General features: G+C 37.7%; 2 protein-coding genes across 15 annotated transcripts in view; one reads left to right on the forward strand and one right to left on the reverse strand.

Moving 5' to 3' along the window:
* The window catches only part of MARCHF1 (membrane associated ring-CH-type finger 1), an 876270-nt gene that overhangs the window by 818462 nt on the left and 31695 nt on the right, over positions 1 to 26113 (forward strand). For all 13 annotated transcript variants that reach the window (XM_053901154.1, XM_019441079.2, XM_019441084.2 and 10 more), the window contains one exon: positions 3215 to 3395. In XM_053901154.1, coding sequence (XP_053757129.1) covers positions 3215 to 3395 — 181 coding nt within the window. The remainder of the gene's footprint in view (positions 1 to 3214; positions 3396 to 26113) is intronic.
* The window catches only part of TMA16 (translation machinery associated 16 homolog), an 84742-nt gene continuing 67878 nt past the window's right edge, over positions 9250 to 26113 (reverse strand). Inside the window, exon 8 of one of the 2 annotated variants that reach the window (XM_053901158.1) lies at positions 9250 to 11269. The gene's annotated coding sequence lies outside the window, so the exon portion shown is untranslated. Of the gene's footprint in view, positions 11270 to 18518; positions 20480 to 26113 lie in introns of those variants that run through there. The other variant, XM_019441089.2, reaches the window with a different exon arrangement.

Genomic DNA, 26113 nt, shown 5'->3' on the forward strand with positions numbered 1-26113 from the left:
AAGTAGAAGTTTATTCAAGTCATAAATGGTAAAAATCTCAACATATACCGATTAGACTGTAAGCAGCCAGTTAAAAAATTACAGTGCAAATAAAATTTGTGAATTCAGCTTATTCTTGTCACTAGGTGACAGACACCTATGTCAATCACCAATAATTTTATAGAATCACTCAGTTCCCAAGCTTTTATTTCCCATAAGATAAAAATGCATTGAAATTATGAATATTTTACAATGCAATTTTATTATTAAAATCATTTTCTCTGCCCAATTATTCTGTTGGAAAAAATCATGTCTATGTTTTATTACCATGCTTTCATTTATAATTTAGCAGTTGTGGTTAGTGTAAAATATGTCAGTTTAAGATTTAATTCTTTTCATAATGGCATAATATTATTTTTTATTTCTAGTAGATATTTGAAGTTGGTATTTAGTTCTTAAGTTCGTTTTCAACAATCTATCTCAACATGATTTGAAAAAGGGTCTTGGGGTTCAACTTGGGTTGGGATAATTTAGCAAAGGTGCAAAACGCTAAAATCATGTAAAAATAAGTCTCGTGAAATACTAATGAAAACAAAATAAGCTTTTGATTTTCCCTGTGAGAGATAACCTTAATCTTATGAAGAAATGAAATTACTGGTGATGCTTCAGGTAACAGTTTCTGCAAAAGATTTTAGAAAGGAATATGTAAGACATAGGAAGTTGAACTACAATCAGTGAACTGTTCAGGTCAGGTTGAACTGAGTAATCAACAAGGTCTTTGTTTAAATCTTCTTATGAATAAATTACTTTTTTCACATCAGTAAAAAAAAAAAATCAGACCTCAGAATCATCCTGGCAGCTGTGCAGCAGTTGACGTGGTCTTTTTTTTAGTAAAGAATTATCAGATGGCATTAATTGCAAATTTTTCTTTTTCAAATGAGAGATTTTGCCGCTCTCCCTGCAGACTGTTCATGGATCAGCAGGCTTCAATGCCAGGCCAGGAGAGACTTTTGTTTTTATTGTCTGCTTCTCTAACCTTTACTTCAACTTTTGTTACTTGCAGTTGTTGGCGTAATATATTTTGTAAACTTCGTTTTATTATTGTTGGTAATATTCAGGTATTGTCTTTAACTCAGAATCACCATATTTAAGGCAAGGGTAAGCAAATGTTTCCTGTAAAAAGGCAAGTAGTAAATATGTTAGTCTTTGTGGCCATATGGTCATTGCAGCAACTCCGAATTCTATAGTTATAGTACAAACACAGCTCTAAACAGTACATAAACAAATGTTTGTGGGTGTGTTTCAGTAAAACTTTATCTACAAAAACATGTGGCAGTAAGAATTGGGCCATAGTTTGCTGACCCCTAACCTAAAGGAGTATCTTTGTGTGGATGCAGAGAGATGAGAGGTTCAAGGACATAAGAAATATCAATCTCTCATGCTATATAATTCATTAGGTTTCAGTGGCTCCAAAAATAAATATTGCAAGCAAATGAAGTGCTATCGAAATCCAGATTTGCTTTCACTGTTTGCTCTTATAAGTTATAGTTTGTTAATGAAATAATCTTACTCAACAAACATCTACTGAGCACCTATCATGAGATTAATACTCTATTGACAAGTGTGATACAAAGTATACACTTTTATATTAAAGAATAGACTCTCAGTAATTTTTAATTTTTCCCCAGCACATCAGACTCTTATATATGCTGCTACTTCCAACACTACTACTTTCTACCTCAGTTCAGGAGAACGAGGACTCTGACTTTGAACTTCCCTAGGCTCTCATCTCATCACTCCCACCCTAAGGACTTCAGAAGTCAGTGTTCCTTTTTTATTATATTATTTTTACTTAAGAAAAAGAGATTCAAGGAGTTCCTGGATGGCTCAGTTGGTTAAGCACCCAACTCTTGATCTCAGCCTCAGGTCTTGATCTCAGGGTTGTGAGTTCAAACTCCACACTGGGCATGAAGCCTACTTAAAAAAAGAAAAAAAAAAGAAAAGAAGAGAAAAAGAGATTCAAAACTCTACTGTACTGTGTCATACTTCTTTATTTTGAGCTTAGGGAAGGGCTTGGTTTCAATTCCTGTATCTTACTGCAGTAACAATTAGAGCAACCATTTCATTTCCCCTGGGAGACAGCTGAGATTGATAAATACGTTTTAAAAATCCATTCTTTAAAACTTATGCTTCTGGAGAATAGGACATATAGATCTAAAAGGAAAGAGCAGAAATTCAAACATTCTTCAAGCCTGCCGCTGTGACTCAGCTCAAAAAAGTAACTCTACAGATTTTTTTTGGAAATGCGCCATTCATATTTTTAAAAGATTTCAAAAAATACTTCTAATCAAATTTATTAACAACTTCTAAATCACAAGCATTAGTGAAGTACTGAGATTTGAATTACAATCTTGAGGTATGAAAAGCTTATCCCATCTAATGTGGAAATAAACTTCTTTTAATTTGTAGATGAACATAATGAAGATTTCATAGACTGTGAGTCTATGACATTCAAGTTCATAAGAATTCAGTAAACCAGTTGAATTCTGAATTCCTTGGAAGATGTAGTAATTAACATTTTAAAGCAATAGAATTCACTGTTTTTGAACTTTATGCGACCAGCAATCTTTGTGACTGTTAAACAATGGTGATTATTGACAGTTTAGGTCATTAATTGGGACCAAATATATGTGCATCTTCCTGGGAAAATCTTTGTAATATTTCCAACCTGAACTTTCAATACTCACTTTATTCTTTGGTAACATGTTAAAATTTTTCAGAATTCTTCCACATAGATACTAAATTATATATCATGCTTCTATAAAGCTGTCACCAAAATAAAACAGCAAAATTATCAGGTTAAAACATTCCTTACAATGCTTGTATATATGAAATCAAGCTGATGCTCACAGACACTGACGTATTAAATAGATTAAGCTGAGGATATGCCTCAATAGTTGTGCCGTTAAAACTGGCATTAGTATCGGAATGATATGATAGTGCATTTTTGAGTTACTAGTATCTAATGCTTAACAATATGAGCATGAGTAGTAAGTGAAAGGAAATTAATATTGGGCATAGATTCCATTCTAGCATCAAGTTGGAGTCAAATGTCCATGCTTTCTAATTCTTAGGTTGCAGTTTCTAATACAGTCTCGTATGAGTGAGGGAAGTAATCCACTGGGGAGCAGTGTCCTCTGGGAGAGCTCATCCTGACTGCCTTGTCCTTCCCCAGGATCTGTCACTGTGAAGGGGATGAAGAGAGCCCCCTCATCACACCCTGTCGTTGCACCGGCACCCTGCGCTTTGTCCACCAGTCCTGCCTCCACCAGTGGATCAAGAGCTCAGACACGCGCTGCTGTGAGCTCTGCAAGTATGATTTCATCATGGAGACTAAGCTCAAACCCCTCCGGAAGGTATGGTATTGGCAGGAGTTGGTTTGAAAGAGAGCACTTGCAAGCAGGCATGTTTTAAGAATCCATTTCTTTCCCCAATAGAATTTGGTAATATGCTAATAACCACGTAGATACATGTCTTGTGTTGGGCTCAGTATGTAAAACATCCAAGTGTTTGCAAATAATCCTTTATCTCCGTTTTATGTACTGGGCCTCTGATTTTATGTCAATTCCTCCAAATTAAAAAAAAAAAAAGCATGTGTATGTGTGTACGATGTATGTGTTTCTGTGTGTATATACATATATACACACACATACACAACAAATATACTAGTAATTCGGAGAATTGAACGGATGGAAACTGTGAGTACATGGTACTTACTGAGGTCAATTCTCTGGAAGGTTAGGATAATAGCTTACATTAAATAATACGAACTTATCTAATTTCTTGATAATCAGGCCTTAGGTAATAGAAGAGAATGTTTTCTTCCATAAGATGTGAACTCTTTCTTTGGCCTTTATTTGGGGATTTTATTTAGTTCATGTATAATTACAGTAGATAGAAAAAGTATTCTTTTCTATATTGTGCATCAAGCTGTAAGGGAGATGTAAGTATATTTTTATCTATAAAATGTAGATAATCTTAAATACAATATATAAAATAGATAATCTATAAAATAGATAATCTATAAAATATAGATAATAACTTAATCTTCAAATTCCTCATTTACATTTCTCTAAAGAAGGAAGGTAAGAATACAAGTCAAATATAATTAGCATCTCATTCAAAGCTAGCAAAGGACAACTTGGGAAGGACACAAATGAAGACCATGAACTTTATGTAATTCATGCCTTATAGTTGTGGCCCTGGATTTTAGCATGTAACTTCTCTTTTTACCTAACTTCAGCCTTACATATATGGATGTCTCAATTTCCAAAGGAGAGTCTAGAGACTGCAATTTAAATAATGAATGTGCCTAGAGCTGCTTTTTCATTTAAATTAAATGCAAAACAAAAGTGGATGAAAAGAACATTGCTTAGAAGTAAACATGAGGAGGGGCACCTGGGTGGCTCAGTTGGTTGAGCCTCCGACTTCACCTCAGGTCATGATCTTACGGTTCATGAGTTCAAGCCCCACGTTGGGCTCTGTGCTGACAGCTTAGAGCCTGGAGCCTGTTTCAGATTCTGTGTCTCCCTCTCTCTCTGCTTCGCCCCTGCTCATGTTCTGTCTCTCTGAAAAATAAACATTAAAAAAAAGAAAGAAAGAAACATGAGGAGGTCCAGGATGAGGAGGGATGTAAAGCAAAAAAAGAGTATTCCAATAGGAATCTGATTGGTTCCTGCCCATTGCAATTCTTCATTAATTCTGTAAATCCTGGAAAGGGAAAATAGCATTTCTTGCCTTTGCACAATTTTGATTTTTAAAGTCTCCAAATGGTTTATAGATGTCAAAACTGATGTTCAAAATGCCTTTGGGCTATGCAGTGTCTTTTTTAATGTATGGGGTAACTTGGGTGACAAAAGGTGGCACTCTGTTCCTCCAGGTCCCAGAGCAATCAATGCCAGAAATAGAAATAGACCCTTACTCTTTGTCCTTTGCCTCATCCATTGAACAGATGCTGTGTGATGTCTGGAGTAGCTAAATAACACATTGTGCTCTGTGATTCTGTAAATTTCTCTTCATACCCCTCAGGGAACTACAAATTGTTTCATAGCATCTGTAGATTTCTCCATGGGTTTCTTTTTTCAACTTGCATCCATATAAAATTTTCATTTCAACTTTGTCAAGTGTAATATTTCATTTCAAGAGCAACAATCTAGGATAAAAAAAATTCAGATTTTCCCTTCTCCATACTATCTATCCCTCCCCTATTTTTGTGTAATAAACATTACACGATGCTGTATGGAACTTGAAAAGTCTTCTGCCTTCAGATTTTGTGGAATCATCCCTTATATACAACTTTGATCCTTTCTTAGTATACCATTCCCAATAATTTACAACCTTATCACGAAATCCCTTTCTTCTCAACTAAACTATTTATAAACCAGAGAATGGCAGTGAATACATCTGTCTTTTTTAATCTTCTTAATAATGAATATGTGTAGCAACCTAGTGGGCACCTACTAGCTGTCAATTCATGAAATACCCTACTTTCTTTTTAAAAACATTTCCTTTGTCATAAATATTAATGAAGGACAGCATCTCAACATCCGCCAGTTTTAATAGCATGTGTATATGTATAGAGGATGTTAGAATCTAATCCAGAAGTTGCTTCCTGACAGCCCACAGATGTGTTTTATTTGATCCACGGGCCTTAAAATTTGAATTAGTTATCAACATTTAGATGTGTGATTATTTCATGTAAAATTCCACATATTTGTATTTGTTTGAAAACCTACAGTATCTAGCTTTACTGGAACCACATTTCCATAGGGCAACATCTAAGGGGTAGCTAAGTGGAGCTAAATGGTGTTTAGTGCCTTTAAAAGGCTATTTGCATTCAAGTTCTCTGCATTTCTCACTGTCCCTCCCTCTCTGCTCCTGACACCTTGTGCCATCCCCACTTATCTTTTTTTTTAATTTTTTAATGTTTATTTATTTTTTGAAAGGGAAACAGAATGCAAGCAAGGGAAAGGCAGGGAGAGAGGGAGACATAGAATCTGAAGCAGGCTCCAGGCTCCAAGCTGTCAGCACAGAGCCTGATAAAGGGCTGGAACCCATGAACCATGAGATCCTGACCTGAGCCAAAGTCTGAAGCTTCACCGACTGAGCCGCCCAGGCCCCACCCTCATTCCCACTCATCTGAATGCCTCTGTGGCTCTAGTGTTAGGATCTGAATTTTCAACTCCTGATCTGACATGAGCCCTAGATATGAGAAACATACATTCTGTCCCTGTTTCTATGATTTATAGGTTTTAAAAACCTAGAAGTATTCCAAACTTTTACTTTCTTCTTTAAAAGTATGGAGCATTAGCATAATACTTAAATGACAGTATCCAAAACAACTTCAGATTCTGAAGTGATATGAACTATACAGATATAAGGCATGTGTAAACTGTTTTAGATGGCTTATTTTGATGGCACTAAGATTCATCAACAGTTTTCTTTTGATAGTTTTTAATTGGTCATTACAAATGACAGGTATAGCATTTGGTTAGGATATATATGAAGTACATTCCATTAATTGCTCTCAACTCAGTAATTCCATTACAGTTTATAACGTTCTAAAGACCAGCCACATGAAACAATTAATTTAGCTAATTATTCTGAATTTCTACCATTAGCCAATACAGGCAGGAGATTCTATTTAAATAAAATGGCTTCTTAAAGTAGAAAGGTGCAAATCTTCATAGTCTGACGAACCTTGGGGCTTAATAGTCTTGAAAGGGATCAGTAAAACCTTACTTCATTAATTGCTACTATTGCTACACCAAAATCTTCAGTTAGTAAATTCATCAAGGTATCCTAATGTCTCCAGAAAAAAAAATCTTTGAAATCTAAATAAAGTCAAGGGCTTATGTGAGAAAAAGCAATTTTCATCATCTTTAAGTCAGTAGCTCACCTACTTTTATAACACTCAATAAAAGTCCCATTATTCTACTGGTTACCCGGGGTCAGCAGTAATTCTCAGAGCCCAGAAAAGTCAAAAGGATAAAAATATACAAAGCATTGCAATTTGGAAATGCATACCATATCAGTTAGGAAGCCTAAAATCTTCTCCTATTCTGAAGCTGAAGAGTTGCATGAGGTTCAGATTTGAGTCTGAATTGGAAAGACCAGTTGCTGGATATGAAGCTAAGCTTATGAGGCCAGCAAATGCCACTGACAGCTTTATATTCTCCCCTGAATTATTTCTTTATATAGTTTTTCATATGCATGCTATTTGACAAATATCTAATATTTGAATATGTAATATTCAATTCTATGCATCCTTCTATTGCTTGTCTCATTTTTTCACTTAAATTAACCAGGGAATCAATTACCTTTGATTTAGCAATGATTAGATTGAACCATATGCACTTGTCATTTTTGTAGATCAAAAACAGTTGAATATTGGGAAGTTCATAAAATATAAGTTCTGTGTGAATTTATTACGCCAAATAAAAAGGAATGATCATTTTGGTATTTCTACATTTCCACCATAATGACTTCCAATGCTTTAGTTGAAATATCTACTTAAAAAAAAAAAAGAACTGTATTGGACAAATGCAAATGCTATGTTAATTCCTTCTCTTCCTTAATTTGATGTGACATCTGGCTTTCAGAAGAGCCAATGCAAGTTACCATAGCAGGCCAACTGCCCAAAGGTTATAATTCTTTACTAATCTCGAGGTCTCACAGTTCATAGTCTTAAAATTGGAAACAACAGAGAATGTGGTCATATGCCTAGCCAGGGTCTTCTAGTACCCTATTGAATAATATTGCCTAGTCATACATAAGAAAATTCAGAACGCTTCATTTACTTACCATGATGGAGAATTTGCAATGTCATTAATACAACCGGCACATACTGAATTTCTACTGTGTACCAAATATTTAGAAGATACCAACTAACTTAATCTTCATTACAACTCTATTTCTGTAGGCACATGAAGCCTATTTTAGATAAGGAAAATGAGACACATCAGACACTTACATGCCAGTCAAAAAGAATGAAATCTTGCCATTTGCAACTACATGGATGGAACTGAAGGGTATTATGCTAAGCGAAATTAGCCAGGCAGAGAAAGACAAATATCATATGACTTCACTCATATGAGGACTTGAAGACACAGAACAGATGAACACAAGGGAAGAGAAGCAAAAATAATATAAAAACAGAGAGGGGGACAAAACATAAGAGACTTAAATATGGAGAACAAACAGAGGGTTACTGGAGGGGGTGTGGGAGGGGGGATGGGCTAAATGGGTAAATCATCATTGCACTATATGCTAACTAATTTGGATGTAAATTAAAATATATATATATTGTATATATACTATATATATTGTATATATACTATATATATATATAGTATATATACTAACTAATTTGGATGTAAATTAAAAAAATATATATATATTGTGATATATATATATAGATATATATATATATATATATCTCACACATGCCAGAGCTCCGTGATTCTAGAGCTTTGTTCATTGTACTGTACCACACTCCCATAAGTGGCTGATAGACTCTCTCTTGAAGAATCAAAACTTCAGTTTTTACTTAGACCATCTTTAAGGGAAATCTTCCCAAATAAACCTTTCTAAAATAATTTTTTTTCTAAAATCTCTCTTCTTAAACATGGATGTTTTTACCCAAGGTATTTTCGTAATACTTAGTTACGTCATCATGTATACATCACTTATTTTACAGGTTGAAAATCATTAACTGGCTCACTAGATTGAAACACATAGAAAGCTGTTATCTTTGTTAATTTTAAAAATAACACTGTCAGTTATTTTACCGGCAAAAATGAGTTTATTCAGGAATAGCAGAGAATTACAGTTTAGGTCAAGCAAACTACAGCAAAACTATAGGCAAGTGCAGAGAACAAGGAGAGGAATGCTCTTTTATAGAACAACAAGGGAAGTTGTGAGGGGTTATAAAGAAAAGAGTCCATTGTAGTAAACTTGGAGTGCAAAGTATAACGGCTTTTCATTAGCTGATTTGTGGCTGTCTTTCATTGGCTGAGCTTGGGGGGGGGGGGAGAGCAGAGAAACACCTTTTTTCCTCCTGCTGAGGTAGCAAAGTGTAGCTTAAGTGGTATCACTTCCAAGGTTCCTTTCTTCCTGTTGATGACTGTAGTAGAAGACCCCCTTCTGGTCTTCTGACTTCATTTTATTTTCGTTTTAATTTTTTTTTAAGTTTTATTCATTTTTTTGAGAGAGAGAGAGAGAGAGTGTGTGTGAGTGGGGTAGGGGCAGAGAGAGAGGGAGACACAGATTCTGAAGCAGGCTCCAGGCTCTGAGCTGTCAGCACAGAGCCCGATGGGGGACTTGAACTCTGGAACTGGGAGATCCTACCTGACCTGAGCCAAAGTCAGAGGCTTAACTGACTGAGCCACCCAGGCACCCCTCCTGTCTTCATTTTAAACAAGATTTCTGTTATTAATTTTTACATCTTTATTCTGCACTTGCCAGCGTGCTGTGTTTTGAACGCCCTTTGTAGGGGAAGAAAAGTTTTCCCTTCTTCCTTTTTAGGTCCTTTGGCTGGTCTGATAATTAAATCAATATAAGACTGATTACCAGGGGCACCTGGGTGGCTCAGGCGGTTAAGCATCCCACTCTTGGTTTTGGCTCAGGTCTTGATCTCATGGGTTCAAGCCCCACATGGGGTTCTGCACTGATAGCATGGAGCCTATTTGGATTCTCTCTCTCTCTCTCTCTCTCTCCCTCCCTCTCTCCCTCTCTCCCTCTCTCCCTCTGCCCTCTCCTCCCGCTTGCACTCTCTCAAAAATAAACAAAAATTAAAAAAAAAAAAAGACTGATTAAAGGTACAAAAACAAACAAAAGTTTAATAATATGTCTACATGGGAGATACCCAGGAAAACCAAGTAACACTGAAATGACCAAAGCCATCACCTTAAATACCATCTTCAGCTAAAGACAGAAGAGATGTTTGGGATAAAGAGGACACCAGTTATGGGAGGTTACCAGGGAAAACATAGTAAACAAGGGTAAGGTTGTTAAGTAGCTTTAAGTTGTTGCCTTCTTCATTGGTAAGAGTTCTAGAAATTGGCTCTTCTAGTACAGTAAGAGATCTATCCTTACCAGTGGAGATTTTCCTTATAAATGTAAATGCTTCTTACAAAAGGGTAACTTCTGCTGGATTTTTAGAGCTTTTCTGTCTGCTGTGTTTTAAAAATAACCAGTTTAAAATAATCACTATGTCAAAGAAGCATATTTTAGGGTGGCAAAATCTGCTCCCCTTCACCTTTTATCTGTTTTGTTGTTTTCATTCTTCCTCCTCACAGAATCTGCTGTTATGTCTCCGTTCCTTCAGTAGCCCTTGTTCACGATTTTACATAGCTACTGCTCTTCTGCTTTAAACAACAACAGCAATAATCAAGAGTTATAAAATTAGGTCTATAAAAGGCCCGGTTCTAGATGAACTTCTGCAAGATTCTCTTTTGATCACTGGCAAGAGTTTTAGTGGGTATGAACATTTTGGCATCATTCCAGGATTCTTGGACCCCTCTTTGGCATCCTTCTTACTTCTCAGTTTTACTTGGAATTATATGATAAAAAAAAAGCCCTCAGAAAATATATTTTTTAATGTTTATTTATATTTGAGAAAGAGAGAGACAGAGCATGAATGAGGGAGGGGCAGAGAGTCAGAGACAGAATCAGAAGCAGGCTCCAGGCTCTGAGCTGTCAGCACAGAGCCCGATATGGGACTTGAACCCATGAACTGTGAGATCATGACCTGAGCCGAAGTCGGATGCTTAACAGACTGAACCACTTGGGCGCCCCATCAAATGTTTTGATGTTTCCAGGAGGTTTCCTTATAATCAGAGCCCAGTTCTGGGGAGTAGGTTTGCTGTTTAATTTCTTCAGAAATGTATAAGCTTGGAGGCAATGAAAATCTCTGCCCTAGTATGAGGCTAGATGAAACTTTCTTTGTACTTGCAAAAATTATCCATACTCATCATCTGCAATGCGTACTAGCCCTGTCATCTTGCTGTGTTTCAGTTCCATTATTATAGGAGCCCTAAGTGCAGTGATTTAGAACACTCAAAAAATTATTTTGTTTTCAACATAACACTTTCCAAATGAGCCACGTAAGCTCTTCACAGCAAATTTCTCTATCCAGTGGTGGTGTTGTCTGCCACCAACAGGTCCCCTTACTTCTCACGGCTTCTTTTGGTGAGAAGGAGAACCCCAACAGTCTCCTTAGCTGATAGCCCTGGGAAGGGAAAGGACAGGTAAACCACAAAATAACAAAAAGATCATTAAAAGAGAAGCATTTCAACTCAGTTGGAGCATTATCTTTTCTACTAAAATCGTTTCGTTTTGCTTTAGTTTTTTTATGTTTGTTTTATTGCCTTAACACGTTCATGTCTGTGGGGCGTCCGGACTGAATGGGGACGGTGGCATGGTGGGGCGGGGGGAGGGGATTCACCTGAGGCAGAACAAGACATAGGAGTTTATTGAATCACTAGGAAGGAGCAGTGGGCAGGACAGCAAAAGAGAGACTGTCTGCATTGAGGGAGTGAGGAGGAGCCACAGTTACAGGGCTGAGTAAGGGAGTATGGAGACACAGGGAATTCTCTCTTTTCTGGAAGTCTCAGGAACCATGCCTGGTTGTAACTGGTTAGTTAGAGTCTATGACGGTTTCAAGGTGGGTTGCTTAATGAGCCTGTTTGCGTCACCTCTGCGGTCACTGTGGGCCCTTTTCCCTTGCTTAAGTTTCTGTTGCTCAAGACTGTTGCCTAAAAGCAGCCTCTACAATGCCCTCAGAACTACAATTGATATATATATTTCTTAATTTTTTAATGTTTATTTTTGAGAGAGACAGAGACACAGTGTGAGCAAGGGAGGGGCAGAGAGAGAGGGAGACACAGAACCCAAAGCAGACTTCAGGCTCTGAGCTGTCAGCACAGAGCCCAACCGGGGGGGGGGGGGGGGGGGGGGGGGGGGGGGGGCGGGGCGGTGCTCGAACTCACAAAACGCACCAAAGTCAGACGCTTAGCTTAACTGAGCCACTCAGGCGCCCCTCAGAACTACAACTGACATTTTAATTAAAATAATATTAAATATGAGTAGATAGCAATGCCAACATGTCTTATGTCAAATAAGATGGAAAATATAAGTGTCTCATGCTTTTTTCTAATAGATACTTGGGATTTATTATAGGGCCTCATCCTTTTGTCTTTTGAGAGAATTCCGACAATTGAATTCGTCTTTAAAATTTCAAGAACAAGAAGACTAGGCAGCTGGGGTCAGCATCACAGAATAGTTTGTTCAAAATAGAAATATTCTTCTGTGGGCAGCAGAAGAACATATTCGTTTGTGAAGCTTCCATCCATAAACAGTCCTCCCTCTAGGCAGATGTGAACTCCAACCAGTATCAGACTGTGTTCTGAATGATTGCTCTGAGAAAGCTCCAGTCATGCCCAGTTCACTTATTCACTCAACTCACTGTAAAATCTACCACGGTAGTTGTGTTCAATAGCGAACCAAATAGAGAAAAAAAACTGCTGTCCAAGAGCATACAGCCCACTGCAGGAAGGATGGAAAAAGATGAATTACTTACAATATTTTGTAATAAATTTGAAAAGCATGGTAGTCAATGGGATGGTGGTGTGGGGGAATCAAGAACTTTCTGTAACTCCAGAGGGAATGGTGAAGGTAATTCAAAGAGAGCAAGCCATCATATGTTTGGTGTTTATTTGCGGGACTGTCCATATAAAAGGATTTCTTTTTTAACAGTAATAACAGTAACTATAAATACATTAAAAAATGACTTTCCTCTTGTTGCCCAAACTTCACATAACATAGGCAAGTCAAGAAGATATTACTTAGCAATTGGATATCCAGGACACTGGGGAAAGAGAATTTGGATATAGAAACAGGATTTGACAAGAGGTTGTCACAAAGGAGACTTAAACAATTCTTGAATAATCATCGTTGGCTGGAACATTTCTCTTCCCTACTTCCTTATTAGTAGATACAATTATATATGACTTCAGTTCTGTTTCTTTCTTTGAAAATTATTGCTTGAAGAACATAACCTCACTTCCTTGCTAAGATGTCACCTTGTGTTACTATTCGAGATATGAAAAGAAATACTTAACCTGACTAGATTTGCTCTTGAAGTCTTTAACAGGATACAGTTCCATCTTTGTGAAAATACAGTTTTATTTTGACCAGGACAGAGGGCCCACAAAATAGAACTTCTTTTATCTACTTTGTTTTTTTGATATTTGAAACATAAACTATGTTTGAAATGAGGGAATCAATATTACAATGATCCATATGGAAAGCATAAAAGCATCAAATTAGAATGTGCAGGAGCATATGTACATCTATGTGCACACACACACACACACATATACACACAGATTTACAAATAAAGATTTCCCCAAAGCATCATCTTATGATTGAGGTTTTTTTAATGAGAAAGAAGTTATATTTGTGTTTCATTTTCATTTTTCTTAAGATGCTATAACAACTGAGTTTCAAATTACTTTCATATTTAAATTTTCCTCCAGCTAAAGACTTTTCTCTCTCAGCTGGAATTATTTCTTAATTCATTTATCCAGTTTCTCAAATCTTGGCATAAAATCTAAGAAAAATTTCTTTGTAAATTTTTGAGTGAATTTTTAAAATTAAGGCCCGAGGAAATCAACATTTTTTTTTTCAAAAGCAAATATTGTAGACCAAATCAAATTGCTTTTCTATTGCATTGACAAGAGAGAAATGAGGAAGACTTTGACATCTCTCTGGAATGATAGTGTCTAGCCCTATTGTCTGTGCATCAACATGCTTGTATGCTATTATCAACTTTTTAATAATACAGATGTCTGAAAGATTTCACTCCAAAGAGACCTAATCTCTCACAAACCAGCTCCCATCCAATTTTCTATTTTTCTCTACCATCAAGTAGCTGCTCTCCTTTTGTTTCCCACAGAGACATACCACCCACTGCCTCACCATACCAGTGCTATTATCTTTCATATGAACGTTTTGCCCCAAATTAGGTGAATTTACCCACTCGGCCACAGGTGTAGCAGAACCTGCCCTTGTGAAATGTATAGCATGGAATGTTATAAAAGGTGGGGAAAGCAGAACAGGAGGCAGAAGTCCATACCCAGTTTTTGTCCCCCATTTCCTCTGGTAGAGAAGTGAGTGATGGACAGATAGAGACGAGCTATGTTATTCTAACAGAAGCCCTTCCACATGGAAACAGGATGGGAAGAAAAAGAGAGAGAGAACCCTAACACAGAGAATCCTAAACACCAAGAATGATAAATATTTTTAAATTCTCTTTTCACTGACATATAAGGAAAGTAGCTAAGTTAAAAAGAAGAAACAATTCAAACAGTAAAAAAAAAAAAAAAAAAACGAAACAAAACAAAACAAAAAAACACTGTGCTGGGTTAAGAGTCAGGATGTCAGATTTTAATTCTGGTTCGGAAGCTTAATCATGCTGAGCTGTGCCTCAGTTTCTCCATCTGTAAAACAAGGACTGAATGAGATGATCTTTTAATTTCCTTCCAACTTAAAATTCTGTGATTTCATAAAAAGAAAGTGAGGAATCCACTTATTTAAAAGGAAATAAAACAAAGAAATTTTATATTCAAGTGAATTTTAAATGTTCAGAAGGAAAGGAAAAACTGGTATAGAGAGAATTCTTCACATCCACAGTAGCTTAGGTTGTGTTCCTTGGTGGACCGGGGAGACTCTGGGCCCTGAGGCCTCCACCAGTCCATCCCATGATATCACCAGAGGCTCTTGGTCTCATCACCATAAAGAATCCAAGGAGAGATGAGAAACAACAGTTGAGTGGTGCAAGTAGGAAAGTTTATTAAAGGGAGAGTACACTCTTGAAATGTGAGAGTGGGCGAGCTCAAGGATAGCTGCTCTCGGGGTTAGGGTCTCTGTCTTTTAACAGATGTTAACTAGGGTGTGGAAAATATATTACTTGGGGAAGGGATATCTTGGGGGCAGGGTTTCGTGCCTTTTCTCCCTTACTTGGTACTTGGTTAGAGGGCCTTCTTTGTCTTGAGCCTGTCTGGCTTGATCTGGCTTCTTGAGGCTTTGTTTTTGGAATGCTGCCAGGGCAGATCTCTAACTTGCCCCATAGCTGGCCATGACTACCTGTTTGCCGGCCTCCAGTCCCTTTAAAGCCTAACAGTTGCAACTAACTGCCTACTCTTAACAGTTCCTTAGGACAGGGTGCTGAGTAACAAAGAAGTCCAAGGTCCAGGTCCTAAAAGAAGTAATATATGTGCTTTCTTAATCTTTCTTATTACCTTTGAAGCAAATCATGGTGAGAAAAATAAGATATACTGTATATTGAAGAAAAGACAACCATTATGGGGCACCTGGGTGGCTCAGTCGGTTGAGCGTCTGACTCCTGGTATCAGCTCAGGTCGTGAACTGCTTGTGGGATGGAGCTCCACATCGGCCTCTGTCCTGACAATGCGGAGCTTGCTTGGGATTTTCTCTCACCCTCTTTCTCAGCCCCTTCCCAACTCATGATCTCTGTCTCTCCCTCTCTTTCTCTCAAAATAAATAAACGTTAAAACAAACAAACAAACAAACAAACAAAAGAAAACCATTAAAAACATGTCTACAGGAAGACAGGAGAGAAGAAAGGGAGAAGAGAAAAAGGAGGAAAGAAGCAAAGAGAGGAAAGGAGAGTTTGAGGCCAATTGAGGATGAGGAGGCATCCTGAGAGGTAAGTAGAAGCTAGCTAGATATAAGGGTCCAGGCCACACTTCATTTTTTCTCATGAGTTGTAAGCAGGTGTTTAAAGGCTAAAGTAAATTAAAGTAGTTCTGGACAGCAAGCTGTTCTGCAGCCCTGAGACATACATAGAAGATTTCTGACCCTAAGAAAAGAGGCAGGCTGGGCTGAAAGCCATTTTCTCCCTGGCACAGTAAAGAAAACCAGAGTAGATTGAAGGTCTAAGCAAATTAGTTTAGTGAGTCTATGAAAGATAATTATATTTTCTTGAAACTTAGAGTTTCTGTAAATACAGAGCTAGCTTAATATAAAAGTTGATATTTCAATGGAGTATTTTTGTCAATGAAGAAAACTAACAAATTTTTGAGCTGGATCTTTTTAGTATCTAGGAAATTACTTATATCTTAAGCACTGATAAACTCCCATTGGACTCCTCCTATATAAGACCACCCCCAGAGCCAACTGTATCTGAAGGACCACACTGAGAGCTTCCAGTAATGTCCATTATGATTCAGTACTCCCATTTCATTCACTCAGTCACCATGTATTTACTGAGTACCTACTATAAGATTACCAGTCATAAGATTATAGTGATGAACAGGAAAAATTTTCTGATCTTAGAGGACATACATTCTTGTCGGGTAGGAATGAAGGCAGGGAGTTTGAAAATGAGTTAGTTATAATATTTTGAAATAGACCTAAAAAGGGTTTGGGAAACAATTTTAGTAACTCTAGATAGGGTTAATATAATTCCAACTACTAAATTATAACTGAAAGAAAATTTATGGGGATTTCTAGGTGAAAAAATCCTTAATTTCACAACTGTCTCCCTGTCCATCAGGGAAACAATTTAATAAAGAAAATTAAGATGAAAAGATTGCCAAATGACTGTCAGGAACCAGAGCTAAGAAGATGCACAAAGACAATCCTGTCCACATTGACTGAGAAAACTTACCAACAATGTCTGTGGAATGCTGCTCAGTCCCACAGATAATTTACTTTATATCAGGAAACAGGTTATATAAATGAATGAAGCAGTCTGATTTTATGGTGATAAATGGAAAATAATGCAGTCCAGGGAATATGATAAGGAGAAGTGGTGACAGTGGCATTACGGAATAGATGTGCCTACTCTAAACAGAGTAGTAGCTACTCATCTCTAGTTGACTGTTGTCAAATCAACTACTTTGTCAGGAGAATCTTAAAATTCTAGATTTAACTTATCTCTTCCAATTTAAAAAAAAATAACCGTAACTAATTCAAACTTAAAAACTATTCAGGCAAAGCAAAACACATCTGAAGGCCAGAATCAGCCTGCAGACCAAGAGTTGATGATCTCTGCTGGACAGAAATGCCCATGTGTCTCTGCAAGTATTGCCCAGTGGGGTATAACATGGCACAGTGGAAAGAACCTAGATGGGGTGTACAGAACAGTTGGAGTCAAACCCTTAATGAAATTGCTTTGTGCCTTTCGTTGAGTCTCATGACCTGAAATGCATTGTGTCAGAAAAATGGAAGATGGAAGGACGGCAATAATATCTTATTTGCCAACTTTTCGGGATTATCCTGAGAAATAAAATGATGTAAGTAAAAGTACTTTGTAAACAGTAATTTCCTACTAAGTGATATCTTCCCCAGCTCTCCATTATCAACACTGTGACAAGTTCACTTTTCCAGTCTTACGAAATCAATATTTAGGATTGAATTCACTTTAAGGCCAAGAGAGTAGCATGCACGTTTTTAAAGAACTATTCATTGAACATTGGATTACTTTCAAGGTGCACACTTGATTAATTTGTATTCCAGCAGTTCTGAATATATAGTCATCCAAGAGTTGGATAGTTTAAGCTTGCAAATTCTAAAGGGAATTTGCTGAGCAAATTAATAAAGTAAGCAGAATTGAGACAGGAAAAATATCAACATACTAAAACCTTTTCAGGAGTTCATACAAAATGTTAAAACAATTATTCTCGCCTGGCATATTTGAACAAAATTTATTTTGTGTTTACCTTCTAAAGGGTTGTACTAAGTGTAACAAGAGTTATTTGTATATGAACACCTGATATGGTAATTAATCATTTTTATAGGTTCATTGAAATATTTCTCTTAAAGACTTCTTATATAAAGTAATCCATAATTCAGTTAGTTTTATTAACTCCATCTGACTAATGTGATGATCAAGAACTTGAGCCCTAGAGTCAGCCCATCAGGATTTGGGTCCTTGATAGTGGTCATTGTAGCAAGTTACTTAATTTCTCCATGCCTGTATTTCTTCATGTGCTTAATGAAGATAATAGAAACATGTACCCCCTCATATGCCTCATATGGTTGGTAGGAGGTCTGAATGAGATAATACACATAAAGCACTTAGCAGTGTATCTGGAATATGATGAGAGTAAATGTTAACTATTAGTATATGTAAATTTTAAATGAATTTATTTTTTTTATTTTTTTTATGTTTATTTATTTTTGAGAGAGAGACAGAGTGTGAGTGGGGGAGGGACAGAATCCGAAGCAGACTCCAGGCTCTGAGCACAAAGCCCTGTGCGGGGCTTGAACTCATGAACCACGAGATCATGACTTGAGCCGAGTCCGTTGCTTAACCAACTGAGCCACCCAGGTGCCCCTAAATGACTTTAATTTCAACTTTTGAGTATTTTTTGTGGTCCCAAAATTTCCACGTTAAAATTATTTTTTGCAATTACAACTGGTTTCTGAAGCTGTTTAAAGCAGTAGAACTCTCCTTTTTAAATGCAATTTTATTTAGAATTCATAACTTTAAATGTGGTCAGAGGAAACTGAGTAAACTGAGACACTGCAGTATGAGTCAGGAGTGACCCAGCTGATTGAACTATGGCATTCATAGGGATAGGACATAGGGATCTCATGTCAGCAAAGCCAAAGTTGCTTTTGGGGTCCACACAGCCTGCCCTGGAACAGTTTAGAGTATTGGAAGATGTGTTCCAAAAGACCAAGTACACAGACTGGGTACATGACTTCAACCCTCAATCTTGATGAGCCAATGATAATGCTTTAGTTCAAGAATCATGATGTCAACTGGAAGAAACAGCAGTAAAAAACAGCAACTACTGTCACCAAGAGCACCAAACCGTGTCACTTCAGTGACAGAGGGAAAGGCCCCCTGACCCACAGCTGCTGTGGACACTTGTCCTGTGAGTCCTGGAGTTCCAGTGCCATGCACCTGATGCACCTAAGCCTTCTGGCCCTGAACCTTAAACTGCTCCCCCCAACATTTTCCTTAGACCACAATTCCCTGTGCAACTGGGTGCCTCACCTGGGGAAGATGATCCCACAGCCTAAATAAGTATCTCTTCCTTAAGGTGCCTCAACTAAGAGGGGCTGGCTGACATGATCCTCGGTCTTTCTATCTCAGCCACACAGCTCTTGAGGAAGGCCTGTGATCCAAGGCCTGATCATCACAAAGGTATTTCCTAACACCTTTAATGGGCTGATTCAAGTCAAAAGGCACCAAGCATAAGGATTATTCTGTAAGAAAAATAATCCCTTCACCTTTTCTCAGTGCCCGTATCTTCTGTCTTCCCATTGAGTATCTCTTCATCCAAATTTCTGAATCAGACAGTGATCGAGTCCCTTTGAGGAAGTAGCAGAAATTAAGCTCCAAGTTTACCCATTGAGTTTAGTTCAGAGACACCCCAACCAAAGTCATGACAAATTAAGAAGGCCTGCTCTTCATTGGTCAGCATTTACCTCCTTCATAAAGCATTTAGATTTTTGTGGAAATTGGAGGGTGTCAGGGCTTGAAACTTGTAACATACAACCCAAGTGATATTTAAACACTTCCACAGGGCACCTGGGTGGCTCAGTCAGTTAAGCAACTCACTTTGGCTCAGGTCATGATCTCACGGTCCGTGAGTTCGAGCCCCGCGTCGGACTCTGTGCTGACAGCTCAGAGCCTGGAGCCTGTTTCAGATTCTGTGTCTCCCTCTCTCTGACCCTCCCCTGTTCATGCTCTGTCTCTCCCTGTCTCAAAAATAAATAAAACGTTAAAACATTTAAAAAAATAAATAAATAAACACTTCCAGTGGGGAGGGAAAGGATGAGTTTTTCAGTATTCTTCAGGAAGCTGCTCTAGCATTGGCATCAGAACTTGACAAAGAAATCTCAATTGGTTAAGTTGCATATTTATGTTTCAAGCTCCCATCAATTTAGAAAAAATGAAAGAGTAGATTTTTGGAAATCCCTTAGAAGTCAAGTAGCTAATAAAAAACATTCAGTGAAATGCTTGAAAAAGAAAGTTGAGCAAGTATTTCAGAAACTAAAATAAAAGGGCAAAAAAAGGAGTAAAACAGTTTTTATAAAGGCTTAATAAAAGAAGGCTAGAATTGGATTAAGAAAATTCCCTTATGCTTAAAATAAAGAAGAAGGCAGAGAAAATTATCAAAGAAATAATGCAAGGTTGCTTCTGCAACACGAAAGGTATGATTATCCAACACAAATGAACAAAGACTTAGCTAAAGGTATGCTACTGTAAAAAATCAGAATACAAAGTATAAATAAAAAATGGTAAATTCTGGAAGCCTCCAAGGAGCTTCTGGTGAATCCCATTGTAATCAGTATTATGGTGGTCTTCTCAACAACACATGCTTAAGAGACGATGCAGTAAGAATTTGAATATTCTAAAGAAATATTCATCCACAACTTTAGTAATCAGCAGGTACACCTATAAAACATAATAGAATAAAGATGTTCAGGCACTGCAAGGATTCTAAAACTTATATCCCATGCCCTCTTAGGGAACTTTTCAAGGAAATGCTAGAGCAAAATAAGGAACTGGATACAGGAAAAACCTTAGGATTGGAGAAGCACAGGAAGCAACAAAGCAGGGGAGCAAAGGAGCTTCCAGGACAGAGGTTGTGCACTAACCATTTCTATGCCATTTGAAAGCAATCACCGCAGGGAAGGATGCAGAAGAGGAGAGTAGAAGGGGAAAAAAGAAAAAATAGAAAAAGAGACCATGACAGTGACCAGCTTAGAATGTAGAATAAAACAGAAGCCTCAAGGTTAGAGGTCCCTGGAAAAAAATCAATTTGATAGGATATCTGATTTGCTTAAGAAATAAAATTAAAGGGCTTTGGATAGATGCAATGAAGGATATAAAAAATAAGGTAGGTACATCCTTAGCAAATAAAAAGGAATTATCTTTAAAAAGCAAAGAACTTTGTTGATAACGTGAATTATTTCTCTAGAGAAGCAATTCTCAGGCTTTCTGGCCTCAAGACTTCTTTTACACTCTTGCAGATTATTGAAGACAGCAAAGAGCTTTAGTTTATGAGGGTTGTATCTATCAATGTTTACCATATTAGAAACTGAAACTGAGAAATGGTCGCACATATACTTACTAAATCATTTTAAATTAACCGGAAACATTTACATGTTAAGTCTATTTCTGTGAAAAATTGTATTTTCCAAAACAAAAACTATTCAATGAGAAGAGTTCAGTTGGTTTTCATTTTGCAGATCTCTTTCATGTCTGGCCTAACAGAAAACAACTGACATCTCATCTGTGCTTCTGCGTTCAGTCTGTTGTGATACATCACGTACCTCCTGGAACATCTTACCATTCACAAATCTTTAAGAATTAGCAAATAGTTTTGACACCTGCTCCCTTAAAAGGGCCCCCAGATGACACTGAAAAAAAAACAGTCCTCTAGAGTAATACTTGACTTCTTAATGAATACTCTTTTATATAGTTATAATATAATTTCTTATACTGATTTAACCAAAATAGCCATTCAGTTACCCTGGGAGTCTGGATGTGAGTGAGGAAGACTCTAGTTAGCATTAAATCATCAACAACAATAACAGATCAAGGGGCGCCTGGGTGGCTCAGTTAAGTATCTGACTTTGGCTCAGGTCATTATCTTGCAGTCCGTGAGTTTAAGCCCCGGGTCAGGCTCTGTGTTGACAGCTCATAGCCTGGAGCCTGCTACAGATTCTGTGTCTCCCTCTCTCTCTGCCCCTCCTCACTCACACTCTGTCTCTGTCTCTCAAAAATGAATAAATGTTAAAAAAACTTCTTTAAATAAAAAAAAAATAATGGATCAAAAGATGATGTGTAGTATCAGTGAGTTGTTAATAGCAGTAGAAGTAATTTATATTAAATGCTAGAGGTAAATATCAGAAGCATCACCTCCCATATTTTAAGTGATTGCTTCTAGATGATGGTAAAGAAGGGTGCAGAAGGGTAGAGCAGGAGACTGTTATAAAATGAAATTCTATGCAGCCTTTAAAATGAGCTTTTCCTATAAATTTATGGAAATAATTATCAAAATATGAATCAAGTTTTGATGATTCAGTGGACCTCAGGTGGAGCTTCAGATTTTGCATTCCTAACAAGCTCCCGGGTGATGCCAATGCAGAGCCATGCTTTCTGTAGCATCGACTTAAATAAGGAGAAAATAGTCCTAACTCAGAATTTTAAATCATTCTGATGGTATCAGAAAGAAAGCCTCAGGTACGAGATTGTGCTTTATATCTCTCCCATAGTTGCCGAACTCTGAAAGATGGCCTTGGAACTTTCATGAGGGAACAGTATCTAACAAAAATTTAAAAGGAAAAAGTGAGAAAATTGGTGAAATCCTAATAAAGTCTAGAGTTCAGTTAAAATTAATGAAGCTAATGTTGGTTTCTTTGACAAATGTTATCATGGTAATATAAGATGTGAACATTAGGGGAAACCATAAATTTCTAGTTATTCCAAAATTAAAAGTTTAGTTAAAATGTTAAATAAAAGAGTAAATAGCAAAAGAGGTAAAAGCCGAAATACTCTGATTAGACCAGTGAGAAAAGTAAAAAGAGGGAGACCCAGAATCCTTCCTATTTTTCATTCCCCTTTGACCTCTGGTAGCTCCTGAAACTGAAAAACCTTTGGCCTCTACATAAGATTGGAAACCAGCAGACCTAACATTCTTTTTTATGTTTATTTATTTTTTTGAGAGAGAGTGTGAGTGGGAAGAGGGGCAGAGAGAGGGGGACAGAGGATCTGAAGCGGGCTCTGCGCTGACAGCAGTGAGCCTGATGTGGGGCTTGAACTCACAAACTGTGAGATCATGACCTGAGACGAAGTCAGACGCTCAACCAACTAAACAATCCAGGTGCCCCTACCATTTTATTTTACAAGGAAAAAAAACACGAGACCCAAAGATTATTAACCGTCTTACTCAAAATTACACATTTGTGTAAAATAAGGACCAGAATGGAAGATTTCCTTCTGTGTCATCCTTGTTGCTTTTCAACAACTATGGGTTTTATTTAGATATATCTAGTTTTCTTCTCTAACACAGGGGGATTTTCTTCAATGTGACCACAAGATAGACTCACATATGTCACCCAAATAGCTCCCAGGTGAGACTGACTTATGTGTGGTCACAATAGGTAAACCAAAGATCAAATGGGTCACTTATCATGAGAACTGAAGTCACTGGAGAAAGATGAGTTCTGTCTTCTTGGATAAATTCCTGTTTTCCTGTGGTCCAATGAGTGTTTGCATGGAAAGTGTATGAATTAGCTTGTCAATTGATAAGGTTAAAGGACTTGGCTAAGAAGGCAAGTAATAGCTTGGTATTTGCTTGAATTCTTGATATTCTTATCTTTTTTAATGTTTATTTATTTTGAGAGAGTTTGTGAGTGGGAGAGGGGCAGAGGGTGAGAGAGAGGATCCCAAGCAGGCTCCGCGATGTCAGCACAGAGCCGGACTCAGGGCTCCATCTCACGACGTGAGATTATGACCTGAGCCGAAATCAAGGGTCAGAGGTTTAACCAACTCAGCCACCCAGGTGCCCTGACATTCTTATCTTGATTGAGAAAGCCTGATGTTTAGGATTAAATCAGAAGCTGTCCATGACTACTTCTTTGGCACACTTCCCAAATAATGTGCCCATTTTTCTAGCTGGTATCTAGTCACTGAGCCATTGTTGATGCTATGCCTGTAGTGTTGTCGCTTCTAAATATGCTCATAAAAAGCAAAGTGTCCATTCATCCTTTGCCATCCTTTTAATTATTCATAGGTTTGGAGTGTTGGGCTTTACCTCCAAGAGATATAGAGCCTCATGAGTAACACAGGCCTTTAATGCAGGTGATGGGTTTATCTATTAGGCTGCCTATTAGCCTGGAGAAAAAAATAAATGCAACTTGGAACAAAGCCTTTCTTTGTTCTTAGCCTTCATATTCAGTGGTGTACTTCCCTAGGTTACCTTGGCCTTGCATTGTTTGGAGCTGTCTCTACCCATTTATACTATCCGAGCTTTCGTGGGTGCTTGGACTAGTGCTTCTCAACTTTGTTATTACAGAGGCAGTTCCTCTGCTCCTAATATGTGTCTCTCAGGTCCCGCTTCCCTTCCATGATCTTTAAAGCTAGGCAGCACAAAAGGGAAGGTCAGCCCAGCCACGCAGTATGTCTCTTTCACTCAGCCCATCTCTAGCACTATCACACGAATCACAGCATGAGACTGTGCTGAAAACGAAATCCTACTGCACGTTAAGCCAACGAAAAGCATAGTTCTGCTTACCTTAGAAAAAATCATTTATGAAAGGAAAATCCAAACTCCCCATTCAAAATTGCTTTATGGTGATTTTTTTTTAGAAGCAGAGTATCGAAATTGTGTACTTAGAACAGTGCCACAAAGCGGTGCTTGCTGGGGGAAGGAAACAAGCTTGTTCAATAACGTAGGTTTTTGAAACAGGCTTTGTCTTGGAGGCTTGATGATTTACAGATAAATCTCTCCTCAGTCCTGCCAAGATAATTGGACTAAGGGCATACATGTTAACAGGTTTTGTTTTCTATTCAACTAATAAGTAGCTTTGTTGTTAATCCTTATTGTGTTCATTACTTAAGAACATGCAATATGGCAGGTGATACTCCTCCTAGAGAGGCTTTGTGGGAGACTGCTAGGGAATCAGGGCAAGATACATTCCTCTTAGTAGAATGGACTTTCAGAGAATATGCAGGAATTCCTGGGCTCCTGTTACCATGCAGCGGGGTCTAGGAGGGAGGGGAGCAGACTCTTAAATAAAACCCTTGCATTTGCTGCTTTTTTGCCTGTTTTCCTGACTGAATGTCTTGTCCACTTGGATGTTTCATCTGTTTCCTAACAAGGTTCATGATAAAAAGTGAGAACTAGTATTTCATAGGTCAGGTAACACTGCCTTACCGTGAGATTAGTTTTCTTTTAACATAATTTGGTAGATAGTTTGCAATCTTGAAATACCAGAAGGTCCTGCATTGCCATGGATTTCTTGATGCAACTAACCCATGTTGTCAAGGCAACCCACTTCATGTTTTCTCCCCTCTAGAAAACCATTTCCATGTTGCAAACCTTAAATCACAATCATCTCTTAGAATACACAGGGTCAAACATCCCCTGTATGCACAAAGCTATTACTTTTTTTTTATAAGATATCGTGTCATTACAGTAGAATAATTTGACTTGAGGGATAATATGTGTATTAAAGCATTGAAGTTAAAATAATTCTGTAGCATTTATGTCCTATCTCCCCATTTCCAGGAGATATGAGGCTGTTTCCTACAAGCAGTTACATTTTTGAAGCTCTAGTAACAATGTTGACATATTTTGACTAATTTCTATGTAAATTGATTGCAATCAACAGCTTTTTCATGGTTTGTGAAATTAAATCACTTAAAAGACGAAGTACTTTCTGGAATTACTGTCACCCACCTGTTGTATATTTTCTCCTTTTTTAAGAGACAAAGACCAGTTTTGAGAGTTCTTCCATGTTATTGATATGACTCCACTATTCTCTGAGAACCTGGGTTAGCATCATGCTGGAACTCAGAGACTGACATCAGGCGGAAAGTGTTCCCTCAGATATCTGGGCTGTTTGAGTGGTTGGTTTAAAAGAAAATCCCAATTGGGGCGCCTGGGTGGCTCATTTGGTTACGCATCCGACTTTGGCTCAGGTCAGAATCTCACGGTTTGTGAGTCACAGCCCTGCATCCAGCTCTGTGCTGACAGCTCGGAGCCTGGAACCTGCTTCAAATTCAGTGTCTCCCTCTCTCTCTGCCTGCTCCCCCCTACCTGCCCCCCACTCCCCGCTCGTTCTCTGTCTCTCAAAATGAATAAACATTTTTTAAAAATCCTAATGAAAGGATAGTAGGAATCATTTTACCCCTTTTCCTAGTTCACTATTAACAAAAAAATTGGGTTAGGTTAAGATTCTTTCTGAGGTTTGAAAATTTGAAGACTTTATTTTTAACCTACTCTTGGCAATACAACTCACAGGCTACATTTAACTTACGTAGTAATCAGAAGTAATTCTTAGTGACTCATCCAGTACT

This window comes from Panthera pardus, unplaced genomic scaffold (genome assembly GCF_024362965.1).
Source record: "Panthera pardus isolate Hobbes unplaced genomic scaffold, ASM2436296v1 HiC_scaffold_13, whole genome shotgun sequence".
NCBI classification, from domain to species: domain Eukaryota; kingdom Metazoa; phylum Chordata; class Mammalia; order Carnivora; family Felidae; genus Panthera; species Panthera pardus.